Here is a 20437-nt window from a genome sequence, read left to right on the forward strand (position 1 = left end):
TACATTGCAAGAAGCAAAAATCTGAAATATGTCATGGCAGGCAATCATTAGGGCTGATTTAGACGGCGCGCGAACTCGCGTGCGATTTTAGTTACATTGTGGACTGTTGGTTACGTCCAATTCAACCGACGAATCAAAAACCGCAATGTAATGAAACTCGCATGCGAGTTCTCGCATTGTCTAAATGAGCCCTTATGCTCTGGTTTCCTAGGATAGCGGTGCCGCCATATAGCGGCCGTCTCCATATAAATACTACGACATCCATATTTAGCCGTATTATTTATAGTTCGTTTTTTTAGCGTTAGAAAAAAGGTAAACAATCTTGATGTGTCTTTTAATTGAAAAAACACGTTTTAAAGATAAGTCACAGTAAATATGTAACGTTTATGAATCTAATACGATCATTTATATTCTTCTGCTTTCATAAGTAATAGTTACTGATTTTTAAAAAGCGTTTTTAAATTAAAAGACACTAATGCTAAAAAAAACGAACTATAGTATGGAGACGGCCGCTATATGACGGCACCGCTATCCTAGGAAAACCGAGCTTTAGAGTATGCAACACAGAGTACAGTCGCAGGGCACGGCAGGGCTCGGGTTACCTTGAGGTCAATGACCCCGGGCGGCGCGCGCGCCTGCGGGCTGCCGGCGCGCGGGCGGGGCAGCTTGCAACAAACGGTTCACGGTACACGGTACAGGGCCTTATTTGTTCCACGGAAATTATCTAATAGGGTTCACAATCTGAGGGTCTACCGCGAAACAAGAAAATCGAAATTTAAATTTCGCGTTTCCCGGTAGGCCCTTTGTAAACTTGTAAACGAACCGCCTTGATGCATCAATTTCCCAACCCCCTATTCCTAATAAATATAGTTCGTATTTGGAGAATAGCACTAGAAGCTCGCAATAGGGAATAGCCAGCCTCGTGTTACTAAACTGCCTCGTTTCCCTCGTACATGCGGCTGACATTTCATAGGTGAATGGTATTCTATTTGTCCAATATCTTGGTACAATTTGTATTTGCGTCTCACATTTTGCTCAATGAGAGAGTGAGATGCAATGGACATTGGACCAAGATCTCGGACAAGGTGGAATAAAACCCTTAGCAAGAACAAATATTAACTCAAATTTATAGACGGGTCTATAACGAATTTATTTTTCACCACACCAGCTCGGAAAGGCTTACTTTGCACTTCAAAAACGGATAGCAAAGTTGCACTTTGCTATCAGTAATTCACATGTGAGGCAAAGTAATCAAATGCAAATTTTTAGTTGTTTTCTTATGTTTGCTGGTAGAATTGACTTTTAAATGATGATTTTGGATGATAAATATTTAATAACATTCATTTGAATTTGATTTGGTTTGATTTTGTTTGATATTTTACATTTAATATTTGCTTCGGGTTGGTGCGGTGAAGAATTTTGTGTTTCACACGGGCGCAAATTTTGTTTAATCCTCGTGCTTTGAAACCCTCGCCACGCTCAAGATCTATTTTTCAAACCACTCGCTACGCTCGTGGTTCAATTTTGGAATCTTTCGCATGCTCGGGTATCAATATTAGCACGAGCGGTTAAACAACAACTTTGCCCCCTTGTAAAACAAATAACTATTATTACCTTTATTTACCCACGTTTCGACACAGGTTTCACTGATCGTGGTCGCGGCTAACTGATGTCCCAGCAAAATGTCAAAACAAAGATTTGTACTACCCGACGAAAAGTGTATGAAAAAGTTTGGGGTAGACATCACATTTTCAAACCACCTACACATAATGTTAATTGTACAGTGAAACCTGTGACGAAACGTCGGTAAATAAAGGTAATAAAATAAATTCGCGATAGACACCGTCTATAAATATGAGTCAATACGCGAAAGTTTTAAATATTATAAGAGCAAAGGAGATGGCGGGACGACTTGGACGGATTCTACCCCAAATGGTGGGAAAATACCGATGACAGGGTCGAGTGGAGAAAACGAGGGGAGGCCTTTGCCCAGCAGTGGGACACCAAAATAGGCTAGGAAAAAAAAAAGAACAAATATGTGATAGTGTGTTACCTCGACGTCGTTGGTGTCTATGTTGTCGGTGGCGGGCCGCGAGCGCTTCTTGCCGCGCGGCGCCGCCTCTGCCGTCATCGGCTTCTTGGGCTGGAACTGTAAATCGATACGTCATATCATAAGCTTAATTGGGTACTTTCCTCTACTTAAAATAAATTATTTCACACCGTGCACGAAATAAAGCACCAGATCATTATTAGAAAAACATAGATAGCAGTTATTTTTAAACACAATTTCTATTTAATAAATCGGATGGAAGTATAAAAAGTAGGTGAGTTGACTGTGACGTCGCGTTTTCATATAAATTTCATATTAGCAAATCGTTTTGACAGTTCTAAAAAAGAAGCTGATTTCACTAGTAGGAAAGTAGCCCATTGGCATAGGATGGCGGCAGAAATCAAACAAAATTTAGCCCTATGCTTTATAATGAAATTAAATATCATTGCGGGATAGCCAACTCTGATTTATAAAGGTGTATCTTACTATATTAACCTTTTGAACGCCACAGACAGCAATTGACGTAAACGCAAAATCGTGACAACGACGCCAAAGACGGCATTTGACGTCGATCGTTTTTTGATGAAAATCTACTGAAAAACACCCCACTTTTAGGTTGGCATTTTTCACAAAACTAAATTTTACCCCCGTGGCGTCAGTGGCACGGCAAATGGATGCGCCGTTTGGCGTTCAAAAGATTAATATTTGGTCAATCGAAAATAGGTCTTAGGATCCTCAGAAAAGTCCAGCAGAATGAAACCTATCGCCGTACGCATGATTCGATATCGTAAGGGAGTATTTTTCACATTTTGCTTAATGAGAGAGTGAGACTTAATAGGGATGATGACACATGTTGAATTTTATAACAAAATCTAGTAAAATAGATAGCAAATGAGCAATTTATCACAATAATGTGGATATTAAAATAATATATGGAAATAATACAAAAATATAGCACCTGAAAGTTTCATCGACCTGGCAACCCTAGCCAAGTAAACAACTATGGAGAGATCGTCGTATAATTTTAATTGCGGAATATTACATAAACACGCTTAAAACGAGTGAAAGTGCACCAAAGAACATAAGCAAGATACATACCACCAGTAACAACATTCCAACAGTGATTTTGAGGCACGCACTGAACGATATACTTAAGGTGAGAAGTTATTTTGTCCTTGAACTTTGAGTAAACACATATTTTGAATATAAAACGGAAAAATTACTGATTGTTCTCCAAATAAGATAACGGTACAACAGCTGTTCACTCAACACTATTGGACGTTGCATTGACAGTGACAGGTGTTCACTGGTACCAACCTGAAGCAAACAACTCAGTGTTGCTACACTGCCATAGTCATTCGAGCGTATTTATACATAACTGAAACAGTATCAACAACAAGCGCCATCTGTTGATATATAGAAATACTACTTATACTACGACAATTAACAAACAACACCTAGACAGTGCGGGGACACCCACTAGCATACGATTAGTTACCCTATTACTATTGCTATACGGGCGATAGCTGCTAACTGCGGGAACTTGAATGATTTAAATATTTTTATTACTGTAAGAAAACTGTATAAGTAAGAAATATGTCTGAAAAATTGAATATAAAACCAACACACAGCGGCCGTAAGGCGGCAGAACATGTACTATGCTTCAAATGTAAAAAAACAGTAGACATTAAATGCACATCACTCTGCTCAATCTGCCAAAACCGGTATGAGTTCGATTGCGCAGGGCTCTCAGAGAAGCTATATCGCCTTATGACCACAGAATCCCGTAATAAGTGGAAATGCAAATCATGTCAGCCAACAAAAAAAACATCACCTGTACAATCAAATATAACACTCAGGAAAAGGGACAATGCTCGTAAAAATTATACTAAACTGGCACCTAAACCGGCAAACCAGCCGGCTACTTCAGAACGGAGCGAGACAGAAAACTTAACCCCGAAAACGGCTTCCCCGCTTCTGGACCTGCTGGATAGTGAAACCATTCCCTCTAGTAACACTATACCTACTTTGAACGATTTATCGAATTCGCAAGTTTTGCATACCACGAACTTTTTGCCTACTACAGAAAATATACCTACTACAGACTTATTACATACCTCACGTAATTCTCCCACCACGGACAGTACAATAAACACGACTCTTTATAGTATGGGGGATTTACATTCTACCCTAGAGAGCACACCGTGTAGCCCACTGATAGATTCTCATTCTCATTTGGAAAGTGAAAAGGATGGTTCAGATACGTCAATTGTGTCACCGAATTTTTTATCAAAAAGTCTGGATAGATCATTAATTGACAGCGACTCATTGAAGGAAATGCAAGAAAAAATATCGCATATCACTGCTTCATTAAATAGTACACAGAATGAGTTGGATAATCAGATTTTGGAAAATAGTGAACTCCGAAGACAAATAGAGAAATTGACGAAGGAAAATAAATTATTGCAAACACTTTGCCTCACATCGTCACCAGATAATAAGGAAAATACTAGCTACACAAAAAGAAAACGGCTCTCATTAGCCTCAAAGGGAAGCTCAATATCATCGTCGCCAGTAGCCCCTCAGCATATTGACACAGATACTCGTAAGCATTCGGAAAAAGTGCGTAATTTACAAATAAGGATAACAGAATTGGAGAACCAGCTGAAAATCGCAGATATTGAGATCATTAAGCTGAAAAAACACATAGAGTTCTTATCACTGAAACTAGAATCCCCACAAATAGTACCCACTGAAGATTCACACGGTCCTAAACTAGACTTAATTTCACCGCAAGAAGAAAAAAATATAGAAAACAAGCACCGAATATATATTCTCGGTGACGAACAAGTTCTTGGCTTATCTGCAGCTCTACTAAACACCAGGACAGGAAATTGGAACGACAACTACGAGGGGTGTTCAAAATATTCTCGGTATGAGAATGAAAACAAACAAGTACGAAAAGTTTGATATTTTTATTTTTCAATATACTCCCCCCCTATGTTAATCCCCTTAAAAGATCGATCAATTTTTTTTTTTAATCCCTCATAAAAATATTTTTTATCTTTGGTGTAAAAATGCTCCTCCACTGCAGCCTTCAATGCTTCAGAGCGCTCTTACAAGAAAAGTCGAAATAATGCAAAATTGATGATACTAGTCGACGAAATTCAGGACTTTGCGCTCATTATTAGAAACAATGAGTACTTGTTCCAGTAAAAGCGTCTTCTTATCTTTATAAATATCGTTGTAAATATTAGAAAAAGGACTTATTAAATTAGTAATGATTTTTTTTCTGATGGTCGTTTCCGAAAAACCCCGTGAAGCACTGAATGGCGAGCTCTTATTTGGAAATGTTGAGAATTTTACTCTGCTAAACCTGGCTATTTTGTATTACTAATACCCTGTACTTTAGGCATATCAAACTATATTTTTCCTACATACCTTTGAGAAAGAGAAAATCAAAGTAAAACGAACTCGATTTTCTCTCCGAAACAAGTGTCAATTCCTACGAAAATCTACTTAATATCGAAGTCATTTTCATACTCAAGCAATCTGCAACGTTTGCTTATACTGTTGGTATACATTAGTGTTTATGAAATTCTACTATATTTTTTTGGCAATTTTTTGAAAACTACTCTATATTACCGATGACGCGCGCTGCGCCAGCTCAGTGCCGCGGCAAAGCTTGTAGAGGCAGGACGTGTGTCGGTCGGCTCCGCACATTTTCAACGGCGACGACGAGGTTTTTTATCATTGTGTGCGGCGGGCGCCGTGTAAAACGCTATACTGTGTGCGTGTAAACCGCAACGAGAGACTTTGATCCTAGCACCGTTTTTATAGTATTATAATTTATAATGGTACAGTTTAATAAACTACCGGACAGGATTAAAAATATTTGAAACGACCTGACATTCTATATGTATTTATTTGACTCAAGATAGTACTCAGGGTCTGATGATGGAGCCGGAAGGTGGTCACCAGTACCAATCAACAATGCAACTAAACCACTTCGTGTTTAGGCTCGTTTTATTCGTCTCAACAAGATCTTTGACTTAAGATAGTACTCAGGGTCTGATGATGGAGCCGGAAGGTGGTCACCGGTACCAATCAACCATGCAACTAAACCACTTCGTGTTTGGGCTCGTTTGATTCATCTCAACAAGATCTTTGGCACAAGATAATACTCAGGGTCTGATGATGGAGCCGGAAGGTGGTCACCGGTACCAATCAACCATGCAACTAAACCACTTCGTGTTTAGGCTCGTTTGATTCGTCTCAACAAGATCTTTGACACAAGATAGTACTCAGAGTCTGATGATGGAGCCGGCAGGTGGTCACCGGTACCAATCAACCATGCCACTAAACCACTTCGTGTTTAGGCTCGTTTTATTCGTTTCTACAAGATCTTTGACACAAGATAGTACTCAGGGTCTGATGTTGGAGCCGGAAGGTGGTCACCGGTACCAATCAACCATGCAACTAAACCACTTCGTGTTTAGGCTCGTTTGATTCGTCTCAACAAGACCTTGGACACAAGATAGTACTCAGGATCTGATGATGGAGCTGGAAGGTGGCCACGGGTACCAGTCTACCGTGTAACTGAACCACTTCGTGTTTGGGCTCGTTTGATTTGTCGCAACAAGATCTTTGACACAAGGTAGTACTGAGGGTCTGATGATGGATCCGGAAGGTGGTGACCGGTACCAATCAACCATGCAACTAAACCACTTCGTGTTTGGCTTCGTTCGATTCGTCGCAACAAGATCTTTGACACAAGTTAGTACTCAGGGTCTGATGATGGAGCTGGACTGTGGCCACGGGTACCAGTCTACCATGTAACTGAACCACTTCGTGTTTGGGCTCGTTTGATTTGTCGCAACAAGATCTTTGACACAAGGTAGTACTGAGGGTCTGATGATGGATCCGGAAGGTGGTCACCGGTACCAATCAACCATGCAACTAAACCACTTCGTGTTTGGCTTCGTTCGATTCGTCGCAACAAGATCTTTGACACAAGTTAGTACTCAGGGTCTGATGATGGAGCTGGACTGTGGCCACGGGTACCAGTCTACCATGTAACTGAACCACTTCGTGTTTGGTCTCGTTTGATTCGTCGCAATAAGATGTTTGACACAAGATACTACTCAGGGTCTGATGATGGAGCTGATGATGACAGACAGGTACCCGTCGCCACCTTCGCGCTCCATCATCAGACCCTGAGTACTACCTTGTGTCAAAGATCTTGTTGAGATGAATAAAACGTGCCTAAACACGAAATGGTTTAGTTGCATGGTTGATTGGTACCGGTGACCACCTTCCGGCTCCAACATCAGACTCTGAGTATCACCTAGTGTCAAAGATCTTGTTGAGACGAATCAAACGATCCTAAACACGATGTGGTTTAGTTGCATGGTTGATTGGTAATGGTACCTTCCAGCTCCATCATCAGACCCTGAGTACTGTCTTGTGTCAAAGATCTTGTTGAGACGAATCAAACGAGCCCAAACACGAAGTTGTTTAGTTACATGATAGACTGGTACCCGTGGCCACCTTCAAGCTCCATCATCAGACCCTGTGTATCTTCAGTGTCAAAGATCTTGTTGAGACGAATCAAACGAGCCTAATCATGTTACTACATGGTTGATTGGTATCCGTGACCACCTTAATCATCATCAGATCCTCAGTACCAGTTCGTTTTTAAACCCTCGTTGATACAAACTTTACAACCTATAGGTACCAAATGCAATGACGAAACATGTAAATAAGCGAGTAGGTACCTATAATTTCTTTCGAGTAATATACCTTCATAAGTACAAGTATGGGGCTATTCATAAATTACGTCGTTTCAAATGGGAGGAGTGGGGGGGTCTGGACATCGGATGATGGTAACATGACGTAGGAGGAAACAGATTCATCCGAAGCTTGATTTTTGGATGATTTGAGGGGTGGGGGGGGTCAAAAATCGTCAAAAATAGATGACGTAATTTATGAACAGCCCCTATGTACATTTGCACTGCATTTAGTATTTTCGTTCTTACCAAATAACAGTTTTAGAACTTTAAAAGTTAAGTACAGTTAGTGTTGTTATGGTTGATTTCAATATGCTTCGCGAAGGATCAAGAATGTTTAATCCATCATTGTAGTGCGAGTGTGGTAGAAGGGATCGGCGTACTGAGCTCGCACGGCCTGCCGCAGCGCGTAAAATACCTAAACTCGCTCAACGCCGAAATGTAATAGCGCTCTTCATCGTCAGAAAAAAAAATTCCACGCAGATCCTTTTTAAGATTGGGGAACAAAAAGAAGTCGCTGGGGGCTAAGTCCGGACTATACGGTGGGTGAGTAACAGTTTCAAACCCACATTCAACAATAGCTGCCTTGGCAATATGAGCAGTATGGACGGGGGCGTTGTCACACAGAAGCAGAACACCTTTGGTTAACTTTCCTCGCCTCTTTTCTTTGATTGCATCCTTTAATTGACGTAGAATGTTAGCGTAGTACTGTCGTGTGATATTTACACCTTTTTCTTTATAATCGATTAGTAATATTCCTTCACAATCCCAAAATATCGTGGCCATGACCTTGCCAGCTGAAGGGACGACCTTGAACTTTTTGGGATGAGCTGAACCCTTAATGTGCCACTGCATGGACTCTTGTTTACTCTCTGGGTCATAATGATGAACCCAGGTTTCATCTCCAGTAACTATTCTTTGCAGCACCTCATTAGGATTTTCACCGCACAGGTCAATAACATCGGAACAACACGCTACACGCATGTCTTTTTGAAGCCGAGTCAGCATTCGCGGAACCCATCTTGCACTTACTTTTGACATATTAAGATGGTCATGGATAATATCATGTACGATACCAATAGAAAGATTGGTTACTTGAGCTATAGATTTTACCTTCACTCGACCATCTTCCAATATAAGTTTTTCCACTTTATCAATATTTTCTTGTGAAGTAGCTACTACAGGCCGACCAGGTCTAGGGTCATCTTCAATACTCTCCCTTCCACGTTTAAATTCGCTTGACCACTTTTGAATGGTAGATAGAGAAGGAGCAGACTCACGGTAAACACAATCCATTTCCTCTTTTATGGTTTTTTGATTTTTACCCTGTTTTGTCGAGAATCTTATGACGCATTGATGTTCTAATTTAGTTAACATTGTCAATTCGCACATGATGTTCATGTTTGTTCAGCAATTGCAGAAAAACAAAAGAACATCTCGGTTCCAATTATATTTTTTTTTAATGTCAATGAATAAACCTTAGCGGCCAGTAACGAAAGAAATTTAAGAAGAGGTTGTAAGATATCAATACCGAGAATATTTTGAACGCCCCTCGTACCAACCAAGCGCTCTAATTATGCCCAACGGCGACTCTGGTGTGGTCCTCAAGAACTGCGACCAGATCAAGGAATCAGCAACAATAGAGGACGTGGTAATATTGGGAGTTGGAAGTCACGATACTAATCCATTTAGATTTAATATTAACTTAAGTACAGCATTAGCTAAATTGTCACATTTAAAATATGTTTTTGTACTTTCGGTGTCTGAAAGTAAGTTTCTAGACGTAGCACGACTCAATAAAAATATTAGATTCATTTCCCAAAATTTCCACAATTGTAAGCTGGTAGAATGTAATCGATACTACACATCTAGAAGCGGTTATCTAACGAACATATGCAAGGCAATAAACATCACTATAGATTATGCAGAGTACAAATCACAATTCCTAAATTTTACAAATAAGGCAAAAAACCAATTACGCTCAAAGCAACCCTTAAAAACCAACACTATTGACAGTGAAAGCGCAACAACTTTCATAAAAAAGGGAACGATACCATATTATTTCCAAAGAATGACACTAAATGAAACCAAAGAATTTTTTCGTTGATGAACAAATAGATATACCACAAATAACATTAAATAAACAATCACCAGATCAAATAGATAATTTGGGAATTATTAGCACTAGAAATATTAAAAGAAATGTCACTATATTCCATCAGAATATACAGGGCCTTAATAACAAACTTAGTCTTATTGAAACTTGCATAAATGATTTTTCTGACCAGGGAGTGGCCCTGGACGTTTTATGTTTCTCAGAAACTTTTGTCAAAAGAGGCTGTGAGGGAAACATATTCCTCAAAGGATATAAATTGGCTTCGTCTTTTTCAAGAAGCAATAAAAAGCGCGGTGGCGTATGTATCCTTACCCGTAGAAATATTGATTCTAAGCCAATTTTATTCTGTAAGGAACTCTGCCAAGAAAAAATGTTTGAATGCTGCGGGATAGAAATACCTAGTTTGAAAACAGTAATCATTTGCATTTACCGCATTCCTGGTAATACAGCTAATAATCTAGGAATTTTCTATGATAAGCTAGAAACATTGCTACTTAAATTATCATCGAAAAAGAATATAATACTCACTGGAGACCTGAACATAAATATTCTAAAGGAAAATTATGCTACTGTAAATTTTATAAATCTGCTGCATACTTTCAAGTTGCAAGTAAATATCAAGGTTCCTACCAGACAAAACGCTTGTCTTGGTTTATTTGCTAGTAATGTAGAAAAGGTAGTAGGGAGGGTACATACTTTGCACCTTTCTGATCATGATACTTGTCAAACTTTAGAGTTTTTAAGCGATTACAAAAAACTGGATATTGATTATTGGTATATATACACTAAGGACTACAATCAAGAAAATATAAATAAATTTAAAGAATGTTTAAATAGTTTAAGTTGGCATGAAGTGTTTAACGAATCAGACTTTAGTACAGCCTTTTCCGTATTTCATAATGAATTCTGCAGGTTTTATGAATTATGTTTTCCAAATAAAAGGATTAAAATACAGTCAAACAATTCGAAACCTAGGTGGCTTAGTACAGGTATAAAGAAGTCATGTAAAACAAAAAGACTTCTGAAATCTCGATGCTTTTTTAAGGACGAGGACGAGCTACATAACAAGACACAATACAAGCGATACACAAAACTGCTAAAGAGATGCATAGCACAATCGCAAAATAGTAGTTTATGTGACTGCTACATAATGAAAGGCATTAAAATACGAGTGTGGGTTTATGAAACGAATGAAATGAGTTTCATAATAGTATCACACGAGTGTTTTAATGCCTCATTATGTACAGTTACATACACTGCTTTATCTACACACATATTATAAACTTTCTATGATATATTCACTAACCTTATATTACAACCGACATTGGGGCACTTTCCTCTCTGGCGGAACTCGCGGATATGAGATGGCGTCTCCGAAATATCTTTTCTCAAAAATGGACGGCAAAGTCGACTTTGCCGTTTAAAAAGTTGGTCGCGAAGCGCGTAGTTTATGGTCAGTCAAAAATTAAAAAGTTAAAAACATTGCAGTCTCGATTTTGGGACTGCAATGTTGCATACAAATTCCATTATTTGTCGTGTTCCAAACTTTTTAAAAGTTGAAATGGCCATATCAAATGAAGGCACAGGCCCAATAAACAGCCAAACAGATGATAGTACATACTTATAATTATAATGTTGGTACCGCAACTATTTAGCTGTCTCAAATAGCTTGGCGTATTTTCGGCAGAAAAATACACTTCTACTTTTTAATAAAAAAAATAAACAGGCGGCAAAGCTAATTGTTTCTACTTTTTTCTGTGAAAATATTTACGTAAGAACGTTGCTTTTGTAAAATATTTTTATTATATTTATATTTCTTGCACCATTTTTGAGAAAAGCACTATATATGACTCGGCTGGAAGGCTACTTGCTGGCTTCGGATTCAATTAAACGGACTCCCAAGGTCGTCCGTTTAATACGAATCCTCAGCCTGCAAGTAGCTACTTCCGAGCCTCGACAATAATGTACTATTATCGCACATTTTACACGAAACTTTTGTTATAGTTACTTTAAAAACAACAAAACAAATTATTTTTTACTACAAACTAATTAAAAGATAAACTGTACGTCAAATGGCGGCAAATGAAAACTTTTTTCACGCATGTCACGCATCCGTAGTTTTTTTTTTAATTCAGAGACAAACTAGAGTCGGGGTCGATTACCATATCGTCCGATACCAACTTACAAGCGAGATTTGTCAATATTGTATGCAATTGACATTTGATTTCGAATAAAACGTCATCTCGACTGATATTAGAATAGGGGTCAAATCAAATTGCTTTTTTTTTCAGAGATGTTCGAAATTTGAATTTCATTACCAAATCGATTTTGATATAGTAATGAAGCTATTACCACATTTTCACAGATAAGAAATTTGCTGTAACAAAACAGTTTATCGTAATGTGGGCCATTATTTACGGATTTTGAAGTCATCATAGAGAGTTTATGATATGTGTGTAGATAAAAATGTTAATAAAAGATATGTCCTAACTGCAAATAACAAAGGCAAAGCTGCCTGGGATGTAATTAAAGACAAAAACGATATTACAAAGGTAGTTGAATGTATAGAAGATATACAAACAGGCGCAGTAAGCATTAATGATGCACAGGGAATAACGGAGGCCTTTAATAACTACTTTATTAATGTAACCAACAACACTTCTGCCTCGACCAACAGACACGCCTTAATAGATAAGGGTGGTGTAAGTAATAGTTTATTTCTAAATCCCTGCACAGAAGACGAAATAGTAAGCATCATTAAAACCTTGCGTAATACGGCGTCGGTTGGTATTGATGCCATATCTACTCATGTCTTAAAGTATGTTGTGTATGAAATAAAGTCCATATTGACTCATCTCATTAACCAATCTCTTGTGCATGGTATATTTCCAGAAGAACTGAAAAAATCTGTGGTTAAACCTTTATTCAAAAAAGCAGATAAGAAACTACTCGATAACTATCGGCCCATAACTTTAGTCCCTATTCTTTCTAAAGTATTTGAGAGGGTTATGCGAGATAGGATCGTAAAGTTTGTAGAAAAACATAATATACTAGCGAAGGAACAAAACGGATTTGTAAAGGGTAAGTCGACAACTCATGCCGCTTATTCTTTAGTTAGTAGCGTTACAGGCATTATCGACAAGAAAAAGTCAGTAGTAGCAGTATTCTTTGACATGTCTAAGGCGTTCGACCTTGTGGACCATTCAATATTATTAAAAAAGTGTGAACATTATGGTATTCGTGGAAACGCTTCTGAATGGATCAAGTCATATTTATCTAATCGTAGGCAATGTGTCGAAATAAGTAGACTAAATTGTAACAATGAATTAACTCAATACAGGTCGTCGTTTCAAACTACTATGAGAGGCGTGCCCCAAGGTAGCGTTCTAGGACCGCTACTTTTCGTTCTCTACGTTAACGATATTCCTCACGCAACAACACATCAAGTTGTTATGTATGCAGATGACCTATCAATCATTATACCAGACTTAGACATGACTAATACATTTGAAAATTTGATAAACAATGCTGTTTATGACATCGATAACTGGTTAATTAATAATAATTTAACAATGAATGTAAATAAGACAAACTGGGTGCAATTTTCAAATTATAAAACGCAACGAGCCTCACTAAAAATAGACTGTAAAGGTCAACTTATAAACGGCTGCGACCAGGTACATTTTTTGGGGATCACTATTGATAGGTATTTAAATTGGAAGCAACAAGTAGCATCTATCTGCAACAGGCTGAGTCGATTTGTATTTGCTCTAAAAAGATTGAGGAGGGTAGCAGACGAATCCACTGCTCTAACAGCCTACCATGGTTATGTCGCATCTGTTCTTCGATACGGTATTATTATTTGGGGAAACTCTACAGATGTCGATCAGGTGTTTCTAACGCAAAAAAAATGTATACGTGCTATTCGAGGTGTCGGGTCATTAGCGTCTTGTAGACCTCTTTTTAAAAAGTTTAATGCCCTGACCTTGCCTTGTATTTATATTTACGAGCAAGCGAAATTCGTATTAAGCAATCCTGAGCTGTTTGAAAAACGATCCCAAAATCCAAGACTCAGGGATAGAGATGTATGTCGAGTGAAACAGCAGTTTGTTAATTCAGCCCTGTATAACAAAAACTGTTTCATGATGTCAGGGAAAGTATATAACAATATCCCTTTAGAGTTAAGACTGTTACCTAAAAATCTGTTTTTACGTAAACTTCGACATTGGCTGATGGATAAATGTTTTTATAACTTAAACGATTTTTTTAATAATTAACTTAGTTTGGTATTAATTGACATGTATGTGACACTGAATAGTTGTAAATTCTAATAATGTATCATAATTTATACGTACTGATCTTGTAATTTATTTATTTTAACTTGTAATAGAACTATTTGACATTCGAAAATTATTTCTTAACATTGAATTTATTTATATTTTGTGTTGGCAATTGTAGCATATTGTTGTAATTGTAAATATGTATATAGATAATCTTAAAATGCTAGATTGTAAGTAATATTTGCATGCCTACACTCTCGGCGAGATGTAATGTTCGATTTAAGATGAATGTTACCACCTAATTTATGTACCACATTTCTGGCAAATAAACGATATTTCTATTTCTATTTCCATTTCTATTTCTATTTCAAAATTTAAGTTTTTTTTTTAACTTCCAAAAACGAAATAAGTAAGGATACCATTCGATTCCTCACATTTTATCCAAAAAAAGATTGTATAGCAACTATATCCATAAACGCAATATTTCGCCGAAAAAGCGCAATTTTCTTTGTTTCTATTTGTTCATACAGTTCATACTTCAAGATGGACTCTCAGTGACCTTGACGTCACGGTCACTTATCGTTTTGTTCGGGGCGTTCCGCGAGTGAAATACGACTGTCGTACTTTGACTATCATTTCTGACTTTTGTATTGCTTTAATGCAATGGGTCCCATATAGACATTTGATCCTAAAAACAAACCTGATTGAATATACCATAAATGAAAATTTGTCATCTAGCCCAGGGGTCTCCAAACTTTTTTAAGTGAGGGCCATATTGCGTTTCAGCGCTTTAGCGCGGGCCACCGCCGGCGCCGTGGGGAGGGGTGGGGTGTATGTGGTTGCTGCTGTTAGGGCTGAACACCTGGAGCCTGGCTCTCGCGGGCCGGATTGGACCGCTGTCGGCGGGCCGGATTGGAACGCTTCGCGGGCCGGATTTGGCCCGCGGGCCGGGGTTTGGAGAGCCCTGATCTAGCCTATTGGACAGATGGAATAGCACCCTGAGCCACGTACCTGCAGCTCGGGCGGCAGGAACACCCGGGTGTTGACGAAGAACTCGTTCTGCGGCGCGAAGTACATGGTGGGGATGCGCGCGTCGGAGGGGAAGTCGCGCATCTCGAAGCTGGCCGAGCGCGCCCAGATCACCGACATGGCCAGGTCGCAGATCGCCCACATTTTCTGAAATACACACAGTTAATATATTAATAATAAATAAATACTGTAGGACATTATAACACAAATTGACTAAGTGCCACAGTACGCTCAATAAGGCTTGTGTTGTGGGTACTTAGACAACGATATAATTATATAATATGTACATATTTATAAACACTTAAATATGTACATAGAAAACAACCATGACTCAGGAACAAATATCTGTGTCACCACACAAATAAATACCCTTACCGGGATTCGAACCCGGGACCATCGGCTTCATGGATAGATCAAACCGACCAGACCGGTCGTCAATAACTTGCGAGTTTATAGGGACCGTGCGCGTTGGAGGGTCTGCCATCTTGTGGCCTGAATCGGAAACATATGTGCACATGTACATTGCCAAAGCAAGTGCTACCATCTACCGTTCTCGTTGGTACGTTTCCTTGTGCATGTAGGTTCTGCCATCTTATGGACTACATCGGAAGCATAAACGACATATTTACGTCTCGCGCCAAAAATATGACGGTTCCTATGCTGCCCCCTATAGTTCATGCACGGGGCCTATATAAAATCTTACATAATTGTAGTTGTCGTCAGATTCGTGCAGGGCGTCCTTGTGGTTCTTCATGCGCTCGACGAGGCTCTTGTAGAAGCTGTAGCAGAAGAAGACTACCCACTAGGTCAGGCCGGTCGTCAATAACTTGCGAGTTTATATAAAAACTTACATAATTGTAGTTGTCGTCAGATTCGTGCAGGGCGTCCTTGTGGTTCTTCATGCGCTCGACGAGGCTCTTGTAGAAGCCGTAGCAGTAGAAGTCGTTGCGGGTGATCAACGGCTCCAACACGAACCAGATGCACTGCTTCATCACCTATCAAACAATTTAAAATATATAATAAACGATATTATAAATGGATCTCTCTATAAAAAATCCAGTACGAGTATGCTGATTATGAATGTTTCAATGTAAGTAGGTAATGTAGGTAGGTTTTCTACCTTGCGTCTTAATGTGCTGTGTTGTCATGCTACAGTTGATTTACGCTCCTTATCCCATAGTTTGCTTTAAATAAAGACTGGTCCTATGCCCGGATTAACTCGAAAGCCACGAAAAGTCGAAAACATCGCTGTATTTTTGACGCTGACTGACGGTGTCGAGTGATATCGCTTGTTTTTTTTTTTTTGTGGTCGAAGCGTAAGACATTCTGGCCCCGTAGACAACATGCCAATCGCTAACACTCCGTAGCGAACGAAACGCAACTGTCACTGTCACACTAATATGGAAGAGTGATACAGAGACACGCGATTCGATGGCGAAGCGCAAGCGATTATCACCTTGGCTAGGCCGGCAGGGTTCTTAAGTAATACTTTAGATGTAGATGTAGTATACCTTAAGTAGTGCCACGTTGTCGTACGCTTCGAAGTACGGGTCGTGCGTGAGGACCGGCACCGCGAACACCAGCATGTAGTCCGGCAGGATGTGTGGCAGCTGAGACACCGCTCGTTCCACTGATACATTTAATGTAGTATACCTTAAGTTGTGCCACGTTGTCGTACGCCTCGAAGTAAGGGTCGTGCGTGACGACCGGCACCGCGAACACCAGCATGTAGTCCGGCAGGATGTGTGGCAGCTGAGACACCGCTCGTTCCACTGATACATTTAATGTAGTATACCTTAAGTTGTGCCACGTTGTCGTACGCCTCGAAGTACGGGTCGTGCGTGAGGACCGGCACCGCGAACACCAGCATGTAGTCCGGCAGGATGTGTGGCAGCTGAGACACCGCTCGTTCTACTCTTACATTTAATGTAGTATACCTTAAGTTGTGCCACGTTGTCGTACGCCTCGAAGTACGGGTCGTGCGTGAGGACCGGCACCGCGAACACCAGCATGTAGTGTGGCAGGATGTGTGGCAGCTGAGACACCGCTCGTTCCACTGATACATTTAATGTAGTATACCTTAAGTTGTGCCACGTTGTCGTACGCCTCGAAGTACGGGTCGTGCGTGAGGACCGGCACCGCGAACACCAGCATGTAGTCCGGCAGGATGTGTGGCAGCTGAGACACCGCTCGTTCCACTGATACATTTAATGTAGTATACCTTAAGTTGTGCCACGTTGTCGTACGCCTCGAAGTACGGGTCGTGCGTGAGGACCGGCACCGCGAACACCAGCATGTAGTCCGGCAGGATGTGTGGCAGCTGAGACACCGCTCGTTCCACTGATACATTTAATGTAGTATACCTTAAGTTGTGCCACGTTGTCGTACGCCTCGAAGTACGGGTCGTGCGTGAGGACCGGCACCGCGAACACCAGCATGTAGTCCGGCAGGATGTGTGGCAGCTGAGACACCGCTCGTTCCACTGATACATTTAATGTAGTATACCTTAAGTTGTGCCACGTTGTCGTACGCCTCGAAGTACGGGTCGTGCGTGAGGACCGGCACCGCGAACACCAGCATGTAGTCCGGCAGGATGTGTGGCAGCTGAGACACCGCTCGTTCCACTGATACATTTAATGTAGTATACCTTAAGTTGTGCCACGTTGTCGTACGCCTCGAAGTACGGGTCGTGCGTGAGGACCGGCACCGCGAACACCAGCATGTAGTCCGGCAGGATGTGTGGCAGCTGAGACACCGCTCGTTCCACTGATACATTTAATGTAGTATACCTTAAGTTGTGCCACGTTGTCGTACGCCTCGAAGTACGGGTCGTGCGTGAGGACCGGCACCGCGAACACCAGCATGTAGTCCGGCAGGATGTGTGGCAGCTGAGACACCGCTCGTTCCACTAAAACATACATTTATTATAGCATTAATAACAGATTTTTAATAACAAAACTTCCGTGAGACACATTATTAAGATTGGAAGCTACCAACTACAAGACCAACCCGGTCACTACTCTAGGTGTAATGTGTGTGTACGACTGACCCTTGGTGCCGACGGTGATGTTCCGGATGTACTCGCGGCGGCGCACCACGTCGGCCAGCATGTACTGGCGCACGAGCCCGCGCAGGCGCCGCTCCGGCTCGCGACCGCCCAGCGCGTACATGCCCATGAAGTCCAGCGGCAGGCACTTGTTCGGGATACCCTGGACAACAAACACATTAACGCTCGAAAAACAGGCAAAGACACAACCACAGAATAAGTAATAGTATTATCATACAGAACAGCCACGCACCGCCCCGCCCCGACTCGAATTACCTCGCCCCGCGACTGGCCGTGACATGAATCTGGCGGACTTCTGGCGTCCTCTCAGTAAAACGACTTACCCACACATACCTACACATACACAATGTCGCGTGTACAGACGTGCCGCGCACACATGTAAACGCAAATGATTTTTGATGTATGGCGTGTCCGCCCTGTGACACAACTGTGATTTTATAACCCGCCGATATCTTTGTGTTTATACGTGACACACATAACTACAAAATAAATAATAGTACTAGGTACGGAAGGTTCACTCTCTAACGAAACGCGACTATTACGACAGATATGATCGCAAAATGGCGCAAGCGAGAGCAGGCGTTCGTTCTATAGCGGTGCGCGGCAACTACTATGGCTAGACGCCAAAATTGGTGTGGGCCGCATGTACTTGTAGCGACGCGACAAAACCGCGGAGTGAGCCACGCCTGACATAACTAGCTGTAGGTGGCTCGAACCCGATAAGTAAGCATGTCCGTGCAAATTCGGCCTGTCATAAAGACCCTAACTCTATCTGTCAACTCTGTGGTTGAAACCACTATTTTAAATGAGTACTGCTGCAACACATGCCGAGGTTCGGTCCTTTTTATCATCATATTTTTAAAAGTTTTTATATCTACATGTAAACATATTAATTTGTGCCTATTTAAGTTTAATTCTAAGGCTTGTAATGTTTTGTAGCATTGCCTGTAAACATTTATCAATGTGGTGTTAAATTTTTTTTTTCTATGTCTATGTACTACGTGGCTCCTGTGGTAATATTTAGAGCATTTTGTAGGGATCTAACAAAAAATCCATCCTACAGGTTGTAACACGGCTGTTTTGAAAGGGGGTAAAATAATAAATGAAAAGCTCCGGCTTGTGGAAAATGGAAACAGCCATGTTAACAAAACAAAATTAAATCAAAATTAAATTAAATAGACTAAATGGTGTCTTGCTGTAGGAAAGCTAGGAGGAGAAACAATTAAACAAAATTTATAACTAATTAACTTTATTAACCTAATCAGTTACTGTAAAATGCTCAGTGGTAAAGCTGGGTCGCTTCACAGGTTCTAGTAATAAGGGTTTACACCCCTTAATTAAAAACTAAATTTCGAAATACCTAAGTTTTATGCACCAGAACTTTCAAAACTTCAAACTGAATAAAATTAAATTATAATTAACCATTTTAAATTTGTAGTTGGTGGTGAATGCCACTCAAAAGTTATGCAACAGACCGACCTCAAAAACTGCTGCTGGAACTGCAGCAGCGGGGAGCGAACTCGCCTTTCCCCGGGAAGCTGGCCGCTAACCTGGTTGGAGCCGGCCGCTGCAGATGGCGTGGTACAGATCCCACAGCCTCATTTTACAACTTCTTCAAATTGAAAGCTCTTCAAAAGAATTCGAAAGCTCTTCCAAAAAAATTCACAAGCTCTTCAAAAGAAAGTTCACAAGCTCTTCCAAAAAATTTACAAGCTCCCGGCTCCTGTAAACCGAGAAATGGATACATTAGCCGACGCCTTAATGGCCGCTAAAGAAAATATGAAACAATTGGAAATTTAGCTCACCGCACTGGAAGCTGTTAGGACTTCTGGCGGAGCACTCCCAACCCTCGAGCAGGAGTCAACTCTGTAAAGAACCAAAAACCTGGTTAAGGACGAACCCACAACGTTTCGCGCCATTGTGGAGTTGATCACACCTAAATTCCATTTGTACTTACTCAGTGGAGCACACCGAAGGACTCGAGCTGCTTCCAGCATTTCGACCAACATGGCGAATGTGTGGTCTCACCACAAATAGTATTCATGCGAGCGTGCGTCCCCGGAGGGGTCCACACATCAAAAGTGCATGTCATCTCAAAATGACCTC

At 40.6% G+C, this 20437-nt stretch overlaps 1 protein-coding gene across 1 annotated transcript in view; it reads right to left on the reverse strand.

Annotated features, from left to right (window-relative positions):
• The window catches only part of LOC134800825 (sister chromatid cohesion protein PDS5 homolog B), a 61207-nt gene that overhangs the window by 5307 nt on the left and 35463 nt on the right, over positions 1 to 20437 (reverse strand). The window contains exons 14-18 of the mRNA XM_063773382.1: positions 18314 to 18473; positions 17060 to 17175; positions 16116 to 16259; positions 15247 to 15411; positions 2054 to 2149 (exon numbers count right to left, since the gene is read on the reverse strand). Of these exons, the coding sequence (XP_063629452.1) occupies positions 2054 to 2149; positions 15247 to 15411; positions 16116 to 16259; positions 17060 to 17175; positions 18314 to 18473 (681 nt within the window). The remainder of the gene's footprint in view (positions 1 to 2053; positions 2150 to 15246; positions 15412 to 16115; positions 16260 to 17059; positions 17176 to 18313; positions 18474 to 20437) is intronic.

The sequence above is a fragment of the Cydia splendana genome, chromosome 20 (assembly GCF_910591565.1).
Source record: "Cydia splendana chromosome 20, ilCydSple1.2, whole genome shotgun sequence".
NCBI classification, from domain to species: Eukaryota; Metazoa; Arthropoda; class Insecta; order Lepidoptera; family Tortricidae; genus Cydia; species Cydia splendana.